Source organism: Bos javanicus, chromosome 16 (genome assembly GCF_032452875.1).
Source record: "Bos javanicus breed banteng chromosome 16, ARS-OSU_banteng_1.0, whole genome shotgun sequence".
In the NCBI taxonomy this organism is placed as follows: Eukaryota; Metazoa; Chordata; class Mammalia; order Artiodactyla; family Bovidae; genus Bos; species Bos javanicus.
Window position 1 is genome coordinate 69225214 of NC_083883.1, and position 13615 is coordinate 69238828.

The 13615-nt window shown below is 45.9% G+C and overlaps 1 protein-coding gene across 5 annotated transcripts in view; it reads right to left on the bottom strand.

Moving 5' to 3' along the window:
- Nucleotides 1-13615, bottom strand: part of KCNK2 (potassium two pore domain channel subfamily K member 2) — a 224337-nt gene that overhangs the window by 131697 nt on the left and 79025 nt on the right. For 2 of the 5 annotated variants that reach the window (XM_061383510.1, XM_061383512.1), the window contains exon 2: nt 947-1257. In XM_061383510.1, coding sequence (XP_061239494.1) covers nt 947-1257 — 311 coding nt within the window. Of the gene's footprint in view, nt 1-946; nt 1258-4573; nt 4679-4705; nt 4953-13615 lie in introns of those variants that run through there. The other 3 variants (XM_061383511.1, XM_061383509.1, XM_061383507.1) reach the window with 3 other exon arrangements.

Consider the following 13615-nt stretch of genomic DNA (forward strand, 5'->3'; position numbering starts at 1 on the left):
TATATATATATAATTAAAATGTGTTCAACTATCAGTCAGATCTCTCCTTGAAATAAAATTCTAGGGTTTTCATCTTGACCAAGATTCTTGGTTGGACCAATGTATTCTTTTAAACAAAAGAAATCTACAACAAAAATATAGCCATCTCCAAGGCATCTAACTGAAAATTTTACATCATTTTGGGATTAACATTTTTTTGAAAAAAAAAAAAAAGTTTTTCCATAAGGATACTACTCTGCCATTATAGAGTACATTAAAACTAAATTACTTTTTATTCAAAAACTCCATTTTTCTGTGTTAGTAGTAAATTGCTTTTAGTTGGGGTTTAGAGAAGCAATGATTAATCACTTCTGCACAGACACCTAAAAAGGCCAGTTACTGGAGTTATACTTTGGTTAGATTAAAGAAGTGAGCTATGGCTTGTTAACCATGAGGGGTACCCACCTGAAGCGGGTCACACCACAAACCCATCTTTTCTTCCCTATGACGGCCAGTGCCACAATTATTGCACTTTCCCCACCTCGTACTTTCCCTTCATTTGTCACAGCCAAGTTTCTCAGCCGGCAAGGGTCCTCTCAACTTGAGGGCCTCCAGCAGGGTGACCCCACGTGCACGGGTGTTCACTGGCAGTTCCAAGACAAGGCAAACAGAAAGAAGGGAGGTGACACAGGAAAGAAGCAGAGAAATACAAGGGCAGGAGGGGATGAGAAGGAGCAGCAAGCCGGAGAAATAAAGGAGAAGGTAAACGAGAAGGAGAAGAGACGACAAAGGCAGGAAAAGAGGGAGGCGGCACAATAACAAGAAAAAGAAACCAAAGCGGTCCAGGCTAAGGGGAAAAGTGGAAGAGGACCCCACGGGCACATGGACGGCCAAACGCTGAGTTACTGCCTCTTCTTACTTGTCTTCCCCACAGGGAAAACGGAGTAACAACTCCTGGGCGCCTTACCTGGATGAGTTCGTCCAGCTCGGTTGAATTGACACAGGCGTGTTGGGAAATAAACGTCTGCTTCTGGATCACGATGGTGGTCCGCTGGGAAATCTCGTGAGGCTGCTCCAAGGCTTTGAACACGGTGGCTCCGATGATGAGATAGAGGACGACCACCAGGAAAATCGTGGAGACCGTCTTCCATTTCATAACATTGATGGTCGTGTCACTCTCCACCCGGGAAGCTAGCACGGTGGGTTTGGTGGAGAAGGAGAGCCTGGGTTTGGAGTTCTGAGCAGCAGACTTAGGATCCAGCAAATCAGGGGCCGCCACTGCCAACAACAGAGAAGGGAGGTTAGAGGGGTCAGCAAAAGTGGTCTGGATTCCGCCTGCTATCCTGGTGAGAGCTCCAGAGCCTAAACCAGAAGTGTGCCCATGAGGTTGCATCCAGGACCATATATGAGGTTCAGGGAGAAGGGGGTGGGTCTCAGCTCTCTGCTGCTATTGGGGTTTCCAATAGGAGGAAAAAGCCAGGAGGTGGACCAAGAACCTTAAAAAAAATGAATAAAAGAATGTCTGCAGTCTTCCTAATTAATTTAAAAATTTATGCCTGTCCAACGTGCTAGTGAACACATTTGCAGAACTCCTAAGAGTTGATGGTACTAAACTAGATATCTGAATGCTCATAGAGAAGGCTAATGTATTATTCCTGTTCTCAATAACACTCTATATCACAAGCAAATTATCTAAAAATTCATTACAATAAAGGAGCTGTATTATAAGTGAATTTGCACTCCAGACATTGTTGCTCGAAGTAAAACATTAGTAATTATCTGGTAAAACGTGATAGCAAATAAACCACTCAATAGCTCTATCATTTCTTTTTGCCCGCGTCCAAGGTGGGCTCATGATTAAGTATTCTCTGTATTTTGTTATTCAATCTCTGATATCTTGAAAAAAGAAAAACAAAAGTATTGTCACCCATTCTGGCTCAGTCACAGGTGAAGCCAAGAGATGACATGTTCTTTCCATTTTAACAGTGAACATTATCAAGGAAAAAAAATGAAAACCTTGTCTCACACCTTAGACCTCCATGCTCTGTATAAAGCTAATTGCTCCATTAGAGTGGATTTATGCGTTCTCTTACAAATTCCCATATACTCTGAGGTGACTCTAAATCCATTTATTATTTATCTCAGCTGTTCCAAAATATCATTAATGGATTTATTTTTAGAAAATTCAAGAGATACTAGACTTCAACTTGCTAAACGGAAAATAAGCCATTTACTACAGAGTATTTGACTGGAAAGGTAACGCTGAACCAAAAGGGGTAACAGAATGGCTGAAAGAGGGGACACTTCAAAATATCCTTAACTCGGACAGAATAATTGATTCACCATCCATAATTCTTACAAATATAAGTAAAATTACTTTGTTGTTGTTTAGTTGCTAAGTCATGTATGACTTTTTTCAACCCCATGGCCGGTCAGGCCCCTCTGTCCATGGGATTTCCCAGGCAAGAATACTGGAATTTCCTTCTCCAGAGGATCTTCCCAACCCAGGGATTGAATCCACGTCTCTTACATTGGCAGGTGGATTCTTTACTGCCGAGCCATGAGGGAAGCCCAAAATTACGTTGGTGTTTAATAAAATTATAACCTAATCTGAATAACACTTTTCAGGTAAGTACATAAGAAATACCTATGTAATTGCACCCAAACATCATACAGGTACCTGAAATTACTTGAAAATAAGAAGGGAATAAGGAGTGTCATCACCGACTCGGTGGACATGAGTTTGAGTGAACTCCAGGAGTTGGTGATGGACAGGGAGGCCTGGTGTGCTGCAATTCATGGAGTCGCAAAGAGTCGGACACGACTGAGAGACTGAACTGAACTGAACTGAAGGAGTGTCAATTTTCACATGACTACATACTCTGCCCGCTTGTCTACCACTGTGAGTTAAATGTAGGACTGCCACAGTTGGAGTTCATAAAATAAATCATCTGTTGCCCATCAGAAAGAAGCTTTGCAAACAAAGCTATGTGAAGCACCAGACCTAAGTAAGGAGTGTTGTGTAATGATGGCAGGTAACAGAGTGCTCCTCAATCAGCATAACTCTGAATGATTCTGACTTTGAAGGGAAGTCAGCCCCCTGATGAAGTAACTGTAGCCTGGGCTCCAAGTGGGGATTCCACATAAGTACAGGTCATTTCAGCAGTTTCAAATGGTTCAACCTGCTACGCACAGATATGTACACATTTTCCTCCTGATACAGTCACCTGCTTCAAATAAAACCACAAATTAGCAGACACCTTTTAACACGTGATATTCATAAAGGAAACTTCATCTCAAATAAGCACTGGAAATGTGTTTCATGGCTACAGTCCATGGGGTCTGGACTGTAGACCACAGAGTCCAACACGACTGATTAACTAAGCACGGCACAGCACGTGTTCAAGGCTTTAATTTTTTGAAAATTTTAATAGAAATGTTGATAACAGCTGAAATTACTGTCATCTGCTGTCTAGCCACCTCACCCCACCTCCAAGCTGCTTAGTGAGTCTCAGTGAAAAATAAAGGTCATCATCTAAAATTAAGCCATCTTTGGAACAAAAATAACAGAAAATCACTCAGAAACTCCACATTATCTCTCTGAAGGAAGCTGTCCAAGCCTTTCCTCCCCAGTTCTCTGTGCTCTCTTCTCATCTTTCTGATTTTTCCCATCACTGATTTCTTGTCTGCAGCACTGGAAAACACCAAGACCATTTACCTTGATGCTCCCAAATCCCAACCTAAATTGCAATGCCAAACTAAGATATTATATGATTAGGGGGAAAAGGAAGAGATTTTTTTTTTTTTTAAAGACTGTGTGTGTACTGTGTGTATTATTAAGCTAAAACATTTCCTGGTGTATTTTAATTCTTTTAAGTTATTGCTTTTTCTTTTTAATTAGCAGAAATATATATAATGCACATTTGGCAGACAGAATGGGCAGAACCTGGTGAAACACCAAAATAAAAAACAACAGTCTTTCTGCACGAATATGGGGAACCCTCTGGGTTTCCATCTCCATGTCGTTTGATGTATGATCATGAAGAGAAGCTTCTTAGAATAAAGAATCAAAGATTCACCCCTTCCACACACTCTGGGCACCATCACGCCCTCCCTTCTCTGCCTGCAGCACCTCACAGCCTCCGCTTAATCCTAGCCTCTCATCCGCACCCACGTCTGTCTTCTTCGCTCCTGGCCACAACTGACGACTCAATTCCAGGAGAAATGGGCTTTTTTCAGCACCACTGCCTATGCCACCGCGCTGTGGGCAACAAGTGTGACCAGGGTCACCCGTCGGGCGACTCCCAAGAGCTGACCCTCCTCCTTCGGAAACTCCCCTAAGTGTCCCAAACCTATACCCAAGACAGATGCAAAACGCCCAGGCACCCGCGGGAGAGTGGGGAGAAGCAGCCAGGAGTCGATCCGGGGATAGATTTGCCTCCAACCCCAGACTGGGATCCAACACCTTGGACGGGAAACGAAAGGTGGAAAACGTCCGCGTGCTGCCAGCGGGGCTTTTGCAACCCTCCCGGGACTGGCTGGGACGGAAAACGCGCGGCGGGAGATGGGGAGGGGGGGTACCCGGGGGTCTCACCTCCTGCTCTATAGCCGGCTCTCTCCCGCGAGGCGCTGGGAAGCATGAGGCATGCAGCATTCACAATTTTTTTTTTTTTTTTTTTAAAAGACGGACTTGAAGCTTTTACAAACAACACGCCATTGTACTCACTTCTTATTCAGAGACGGGCTGCGCGCTCCGAGCTGCACAGGCAGGCATTTTTTTTCCCCCGGCTTTGTTTTACAAGGTGGGGAGAGCCAGGGCTGGACGCGGGGAGGGAGGAGGGGAGCGTGAGAAGACACGGAATCGCGGGAAGGAGGGGACACCCGCGGGCCGGGCAGAGGGCGAGGCCGAGGCCAAGTTGGGCTGGGGCGCCGCCGCCCCCGCGCGCGCCTGCGGCCGGGCCCGGGTCACCCGGAGAGCGCGGGCGACCCGGGTCCCGCGCCGGCCCGCAGCCGCCGCCGCCGCCGCGCGCTCCGCCCCGGGCTGCGCGCTGGCCCGGCCCCGGCGCGGCGCGGCGCGGGGGCGGTGGGTGCAGCCCGAGCGGCCGTGCGCCCCGGCGTCTTTGTGCGCGAGCCTCGCTCAGCCCCTCTTCGCATGTCTTTGTGCGTCTCCCCGGCAGAGCCCTCGGCGCCCCGGGGGCGAAGGTGGGGGTGGCACGGTCTGGGAGCGCCTGGCGCCCTCCAGCTCGCAGCTCGGCCGGCCACCGCCGCTCTCCCTTCCAGGCTCGCTCCTTTCCCTCCTTTCGGAACTCCCTCCCCCTGGGCTCCCCGCCCCCCCTTCCCCGTCCGTCTCACCGCCTGGGCTCGCCTCCCCGCCAGCCCTGCGAGCCCAACCCTCGCCTCGTCTCCCCTGGCTCTTCCGAGGCCCCCTCAATCCGCGTCCCTGCCTGCGGGCCCAGCCCTTGGGTTCACCTGCTTCCTCTTCTCTCGGACCGGTCCGCTAACCCTGCCCCCTCTCTACATCCTCACTCACGCTCTCGGGTACCCGGCTCCAACCTGTCTCCTTCCAGGTCGGGTTGCAAGGTGTGGGACCGAGCTTTGGGGAGCGGGGTCCTGGACTCCAGCACGTGGGCATCCTCCCCTCCCTCCCCCACTAGGGCTGTACAGAAACGTACCCCCTGAGATCCCTGGAGTGGGGGCAGTAATAAGGATGCTGATTTCTTCCAGCCCGCACCTGGGGAAGGTTTATCAAGCCCCAGCGACCTCCACCCACCATCTTCCAGGGTGCTGGACCTGGGCAACTAGCTTTTGTCAGCACAACGTTGATCGAATGGGGGAAGGCACCGGGAGCCAGGATGAAGACATTTAGGGATGCAAAGGAAATGAAAGAAAAAATCCATTTGGTTCTCAGGGCAAAACCTCTTTGGCTGGGCACAGAGGTAGCGAATGTGGTCGGTGGGGACCCCCGGACCTCAGTCTGAACTCGGTGCTCGGCGCGCACCTCCGCACTCGGATCCCAGCTTGTCAGGAACCTAGACGCCTCCCAGACTGGCACACCGCCGCGCTGGGGCAGCTGGACTCTCGGCAATCGGGGCGGGGGCGGGAACCGAACCCTCACGAGAGCGGGCAGAAAGTGGGCAGAGGCCCGGCTGCAGCTGTGATGGACGAGTCTTCTCGCCGCACACAGGCTGTAACGGAACTTCAGCCGGTTTGTAAACTCTTTCCTCCTTCCCACTTGCGCAGCGGGAATCCCCTGCTGACCTCCGCCCTCCCACCTCCAGCGCTGTGAGAGAGTTTATCTTCCAGAACCGCTGCTCGGTCAGATTGGAGCATCTCCCCAGGGACCAGAAGCTATAGACGTGAAGGAGAGAAGGTAAAGCTGAAAGGCTCTGGACTGAAAAAAGAACGCTATATGCGAGGCTGTGGCCGTCAACGATTTGAAATGCCAAATTACTTTTTAAATTTCAGAATAGACTCAGCCGGCTGTCTCCTTTCTCCTATTAAAAATATTTCCCTTATTAGGAATTCCTTCCTGCTGGAATTGAAATGGTGTTCTCGACTTCTGCTTTCAATAATAAAATAATCGGATGTCCTTTGTAAAATGTGAATCTGATCCTCTCACTCGCCAACGTAAAACCCTTTCAGACTCTCTTGGTCCCACGTAAGGAGCTTCCTGGTCTGGCTTCTTTTTCTCATTCCTGGCCTCTGCATATTGTCACCTTCCCTCACACACCTTCCCCAGTCCTCTCCCCAACTTTACATGACTAAGATCCTGCATCAGTATGGTTCTCCAGAGAAACAGAACAAATAAGATGTGTGTGTGTGTGTGTGTGTGTGAATTTTATATTGGCACACACAACTATGGGGGCTGCCAGGTCCATGTGAAATCTCTAGGATAATTCTGGAAAATCAGGCAAGAGTTGATGCTTCGGTCTTGAATTTCCTCTTTTCTGGAAAACCTTAGTTGTGCCCTACCCACATCGTCAAGGGTAATCTTTCCTTAAAGTCTACTGATTGTAGATGTTAACCATATCTACAACATACCTCCACAGCAACACCCAGGCAAGTATTTGATGAAATAGCTGGGTGATATAGCCTAGCCAGGGGGTTCCCTGGTAGCTCAGTCTGTAAAGAATTCACCTGCAATGCAGGAGACTGCCTGCAATGCAGGACACCCAGGTTCTTTTCCCTGGGTGGGAAAGATACCCCAGAGGAGGAAATGGCAACTCACTCCAGTATTGTTGCCTGGAGAATCCCATGGACAGAGAAGCCTAACAGTCCATGATGTCCCAAGAGTCAGAAACATGATTTAGCGGCTAAACCACCACCACCATGGCCTAGCCAAGTTGACACATCAAACTAACCATCACAGGTATTATTCTCCAGATCACCCAGCTGTTGAAGCTTCTCCTGAATCCTAGTCTGGTGTCTCACTTCTGCTTCTGTTTGTGCACCTGTCACACTGTGTTGTGCTGCTTTAACCCGACTGTAAACTCAGTTCAATAAGCTCAGTTCCTTAACCAGACTGTAAGCTCAGTTGAATATTCATTGGAAGGACTGGTGCTGAAACTCCAATACATTGGCCACGTTATGCTAAGAACTGACTCATTGGAAAAGACCCTGATGCTGGGAAAGATTGAAGGTGGGAGGAGAAGGGGACGACAGAGGATGAGATGGTTGGATGGCATCACTGACTCAATGGACATGAGTTTGAGCAAGCTTCGGGAGTTGGTGATGGACAGGGAAGCCTGGCACGCTGCAGTCCATGGGGTCACAAAGAGTTGGACATGACTCAATGACTGAACTGACTGAAGTTGTTAGGATATAAACCATGGCTGTATGTTCCCCATAGTATCAACAGTAACCAGTGACTACAGATAAATAGATGTTTGATAAACATATGAATGAAAGTGTGATTGCAGACATCATTTACCTGACCTCCTTCTAGGTTTTTGGGACTAGGTATCTTACATTTATGGAAAATGAAATGAATTCACTTCAGAATCATTTTCTACCCTATTATAGGCTTCTTGTTCTCCTAGTAAAATGATCCTAAACACTTTGCATATCCTTTTTTTTTTAAACTTTTCCCCTTTTAATTAACAACTTGATGGTTCTTTTCTGTTGCATTTGGGTCTTTTGCAAATTTAGCCACACCTTGCCAAGCACTAGTCCTCTGTCCAGTCGGCTCATGCTTACTAAAGTGGGAGATTAACTCATAGTTTAAATCTGCCTGTGGGGACTTCACTGGTGGTCCAGTGGTGAAGAATCCACCTTGCAATGCAAGAGAAGCAGTTCAATCCCTGGTGAGGGAACTGAGAGTCCACATGCTGTGGAGCAACTAAGCCCAGGTACTGCACTGCAGCTACTGAGCCCATGCACTCTGGGGTCTGTGGACTACAGCTAGAGAGTCCATGTGCCGTAACAAAAGACTGAATAATGTAGTGAAGATCCCGCCTGCTGCAACTAAGACCAGATGATGCCAAATAAGTAAATAAATATTTTAAATAATAAAAATAAATAAATTTGCCTATGTAGTGCCGCCCTTACTCATGGGATGTAAGACTCACCACCAGTCCCAAATGTTGATTGGCCATTTTCCCTTCTCTCAAGTCATGTGCTGCAGTGGTCTTTCAGGTCCCCTTTGCATATCCTCCACACACATACACACACACACACACACACACTTACACACACACACATATATATAGGGCTGGGGGTAGGGGGCCACAGATTTAACTTACAGAAAGATTAAATTAAAATTTTAAAAACAAACAAAATTTCAAACTTTGACATTAGTAGGAATCATTCCAACAAGCTAGCCTCACCTCACAAATAATTCAAAAGAACCAAGAAACTTGTCTCCACACTGACTCTAGCCCCACATAGTCCCTCAGTTAAAGCCTCCTACTTCTTTAAGAGCTTTCTTGTGCTTACTCACCATGTTTGAGATAAAAGGAAAAAAGGGGAATAGACCAGCTTGTGTATCATCGCGACTCGAGAAACAAGGAAATGAGATGGTTTATCCTGTTTAATTTTACGTCTGCATTTCAGGGCATATAAATCCCATCAAAGGTGGTTTAGAAAGACTAGATGGACTCTATTTCTTTCATGCTCCCAGACCCAGGCTACTCAACACCTGCTAACTTTATTTTACTGGGTGGGAAACCCTGAAATACATAATAAAAATTCTGCACCCCAAATTCCATACTCCCCTTATTCCAGTGCTTTCAGATTCTGTTGTGCTCAACCAGCAGCAAGAAATCTACACTACTTCACTTTCACGTTTAATTTCCTTTTTGACCTTGCCCTACTCAAAGATAAAACAAAAAACAAAACAGAGCATGCCACTGACTTTTCCATAGTTCCATTCAGACCTGGAATTTTTCAATCAAGGTCACTTCTGTAAGTATCCTAACTCTGCCACTTGTGAACAATGTGAATTTGAGGGAGTCCTTCTCTCTCTCTGACCAACAGTTCCCTCATCCACAAAATAAGAATACTACACTGAACTTGCAAGAGATTGTTGTAAGAACTAAACACATATATATGTTTAACATTACAGGTCCTCAAAAAAATTTCATTCTCTCTTGTGCTTGACCTAACCCAATGAATCGGGGGCTCCCGGCCGAACAAGACCACCAACAAATCTCAACTCTGTAATAAATCTCGTCAGATTTATTGGAGAACACAGTTGCACAGGTCTAAGATGAGGGAAATGCATTATGTTTATCAAATATCTATTGAGTACCTACGAGGAACCAAACAGAAGCTCTGTGGCTAGATCAAGGCTACTGCTTTCATTAGCTTATGGTCTGGAGGGGGAAGGTGCCAAATAAACCTAGAATGAAAATTCTGATAAGCGCAATAAATAGAAGGTAGGGAGTACAATGAGCGTACCTAACGCTGGACGGCCCAGGAAGGCCTGTAAAAAGTGACATCACAATTGGGCCCTGATGGTGAGCAAGGGCAGAGAAGGGGAGACATAATGCAAGGAAAGAGCTTCCTCAGCAGAATGTGAAGCTTGTGGCCCTTCTTTGTGGAGGAAAGAAGCTTGGAGAATGTGGGGAGCTCAGAGAGGAAGACTGGCGGCAGACAGCGGTCAAGCTAAAGAGGCAGGCAGAGACCAGGTCATAACGCCTTGGATTTTAATTACTGGAACTGATGAATTTTCATCTAACTTCATCAGATGGCATTTGAAAGAAATCACTCTGGTTGCTACACGGGGAATAGACAGAAGATGGACAAAAATGGAAACATGTACCCAGGGAGTTAGATGCTCTTGCTTAGTCCAGATGAGAACTTCGTGGTGACTTGGATGGGAGTGGAAGAGAGGATAAGAGAGGTGGCATCGGTAGATCAACTGGACCCTGTGATCCCCAGCATGTGGGGAGAAAACGCTGGGGGAGAGCGTGGCCATTATCCAAGAGATTCTAGTTCATGCAAACTCAGAGGAGTCGACACGTATAGGCAGTACTTCCATGAAATGCCTGCCTGATATGGTCCCTCCAGGGCCACTTACCTTCCCTGCTAACGGCTGTTATGTTTCTTGTGGGACTCACCCCAATTGAAGGTGCTGTGTGTGTCCTGGGCCTCAGTAACATAATCCCGATTCCTTGGTCTTTCAGTTGGTTCAGGCACAGGCCTATAGCCCACTCAGTCAATGGAACCTATGCCAGGATTTCCAAGGAAAGAGACTTTCCTGCTATACCTCTCACCTTGAACCTGAAGGTTTGGGAAACTATTATGCCAGCAAGAGAAGAGAAGTTACCCAAGAATGAAGCCAGTAAAGATCAGATAAAACCAAAATGACCAGGTCCTGGTGACAACATTTGATCAGTTCCCTGTATCAAACTACACCATAAGCCACACACGTTTTCTTTTTGTATGAGCCAGTTGGTCTTGAGATTTCTGATACTAGAAAGCCCTAATCAAAACATTATAAAGCAAGGAACTGGAGGAAGAGAGAAATAATTTACCTGTATGGGGATGTCTAAGTTGACCCCCAATGATTCCTGCCTGCTGGTATTCATGCCTTGCACTAAACCCATCCCCCTCAAATGTGGGCTACCAATGAACAAAATGCAGTGTAACCAATGGGATGTCTCTTCCCAGGTTAGGTTATAAAAAGACTGTGGCTTCCCACCTGTGCGTGCCCTCTTACCCTTGGGTAAGGGCCTTGGATCTTTCCTTCTGGTGGCAGCCAGCTTCCATGTCATAAGGGAGAGGAGAGGCGTGGGTGAACCTGAAAGTGAGTCTCCTATGCTCTTCTAACAGCCACGTAAGTGAGCTTGGAGGCTGATCCCTCTCCCTTCGAGTCAGGAGATCGCCATAGTCATAGATAAGACCTCTTGAGAGTACAGCCTCTGGAGAGACCCTCAATCACAACTACTCAAGTAAGTTCCTTCCAAATTCTTAAGCCTCAAAAACTGTGAGATCACCTAGGGGAAAAATAGGCAGAACACTCTTTGACATAAATTACAGCAGTACTTTTTTTGGGGGAGGATCCATCTCCTAGATTAATGGAAATGAAAACCAAAATAAACAAATGATGAAACTTAAAAAGCTTTTGCATAACAAAAGAAGCCATAAATAAAATGAGCAGACAACCTACAGAATGGGAGAAAATATTTGCAAAATTAGATGACCAACAAGGGATTAATTTCCAAAATACACAAACAGCATATATATACATACACATAAGCATATTAATCTATATCAATATATAACAATTATTTTGCTGTATACCTGAAACTAATACAACACTGTACATCAATTATACTTCAATTGAAAACATTAAAAAACAAAACAAAACTACGAGACCATAAATGTTTCTTTGTTTTCAGGTGCTAAGTTTTGGGATAATTCTCCATGCAGCAACAGATAGTAATACAACCCCTAAGAGTTAAATTCCAAGTAAGCTGTGAAGTATCGGTCAGACCTGAGTCGTGCAAGTTACTTTAAGAAGGCAATTCCTCAAAAGCCAAAGTGAGGCTTCCCTGGTGGCTCAGTTGATAAAGAATCCATCTGCCAATGCAGGAGATATGAGTTCAATCCCTAATCCAGGAAGATCCCACATGCTCAGAGCAATTAAGCCCATGCACCACAACTATTGAACCTGTGTCTAGGGGCCAGAAGCCGCAACTATTGAAACCTACCCCCCCCAGAGCCTGTGCTCTGCATCAAGAGAAGCCACTGCAATGAGAAGCCAGCACATCCCAGCTAGAGAGCCACCCCCTCTCACCACAACTAGAGAAAAGCCCGGGGAGCAAGGAAGACCCAGCACAACCATAAATAAATAACAATTTTTTAAAAACGCCAAAATGTATTGATTTTGAAATATTCATAAGCCTAAAATTCAAATATGTTGATCAGAAGGGAAGTTGGACATTATTAGGAGAAGAGCAAAGAAAGCAAAGAGGTAGATGTGGGCAGTGCCCATACATGCATTGTCTCGAGCAGTAGGTCTCAGGCTGGAGTGAACGTCAGAATCGCCTGGAGTGCGTCTAAAACACAGATTGCTGAGCATGGCCCCTGAGTTTCCGGTGTCTTTTGTGTGTGGGGAGGGTGTGCTGAGAATTGGCACGAATAACAAGTTCCCAGGTGATGCCGACACTGCTAGTCCAGGGAGCATGCTAAGAGAATCCTGGAGGAAAAGCAGGATTTGGGTTCACTCTACTGGCACTCACCGTCACAGAGGCGGTTTCTGCAGTGGTAAGAAATTGGGCGAGATGACAACTCAGGCCCTCTGCCCGTGGTTGGCGAATCACGCCGGGCACTGGCACATATCACCATTCACTCTCACTGTTAAGCACCTCTGTGTATCAGAAGAGGCTTCCCTGGTGGCTCAGCGGTAAAGAATCTGTCTGCAATGCAGGAGACCAGGGTTCGATCCCTGGGTCAGGAAGAACTCCTGGAGGACAACAGCAACCCACTCCAGTATTCTTGCCTGGAGAATCCCATGAACAGAAGAGCCTGGCAGGCTACAGTCCTTGGGGCTGCAGAGAGCTGGACATGACTGAAGTGACTGAGCACGCATGCACATGTATCAGAAAGGCATTTTTCTAATACTTGGGGACATACTGTAGGAAAAAAGACACACCAAATCTCTCTAATCATGGAGTCAAAATAAGGAAAGAATCACACCAGTGAAACCATGTCTGTGTCTATTGGGAAAATATCATCAAGTTACTGAGGGGGTTTCAGATTAAAGTACCTCACCCTAAAAAATGAAAAAAAAAAAAAGTCATTTTTTTCATTAAATTTTGCAAAATTTATCAAGAGGTTCATTTTGCAAAAATTAAAGTCACTCTAAAATATATGACACTCAGCAATATTTTTAATGGCTTTATATATTTGCTTACTTTAAACACCTATACACAAAAATATGAAGAATGATAAGATTTTAAAATGTAAACAAGACTGTCTCTTATAATGGCAATTCTTAGTCCCATGCGATTTCTTTTCAGTTTTGAAAATTTATGTAAGTCAAAACACCCAACTTTTGCATATAAAATCAGCTCTTTAAACAGTAAGTACATTTAAGTGTTACTCATAAAAATAAGTTAACATTCATATATAACTTTGCTCGAAAGAAAATAAGGTCTTGATTAAGGGTATTGTAAAGAAATCCTTATCA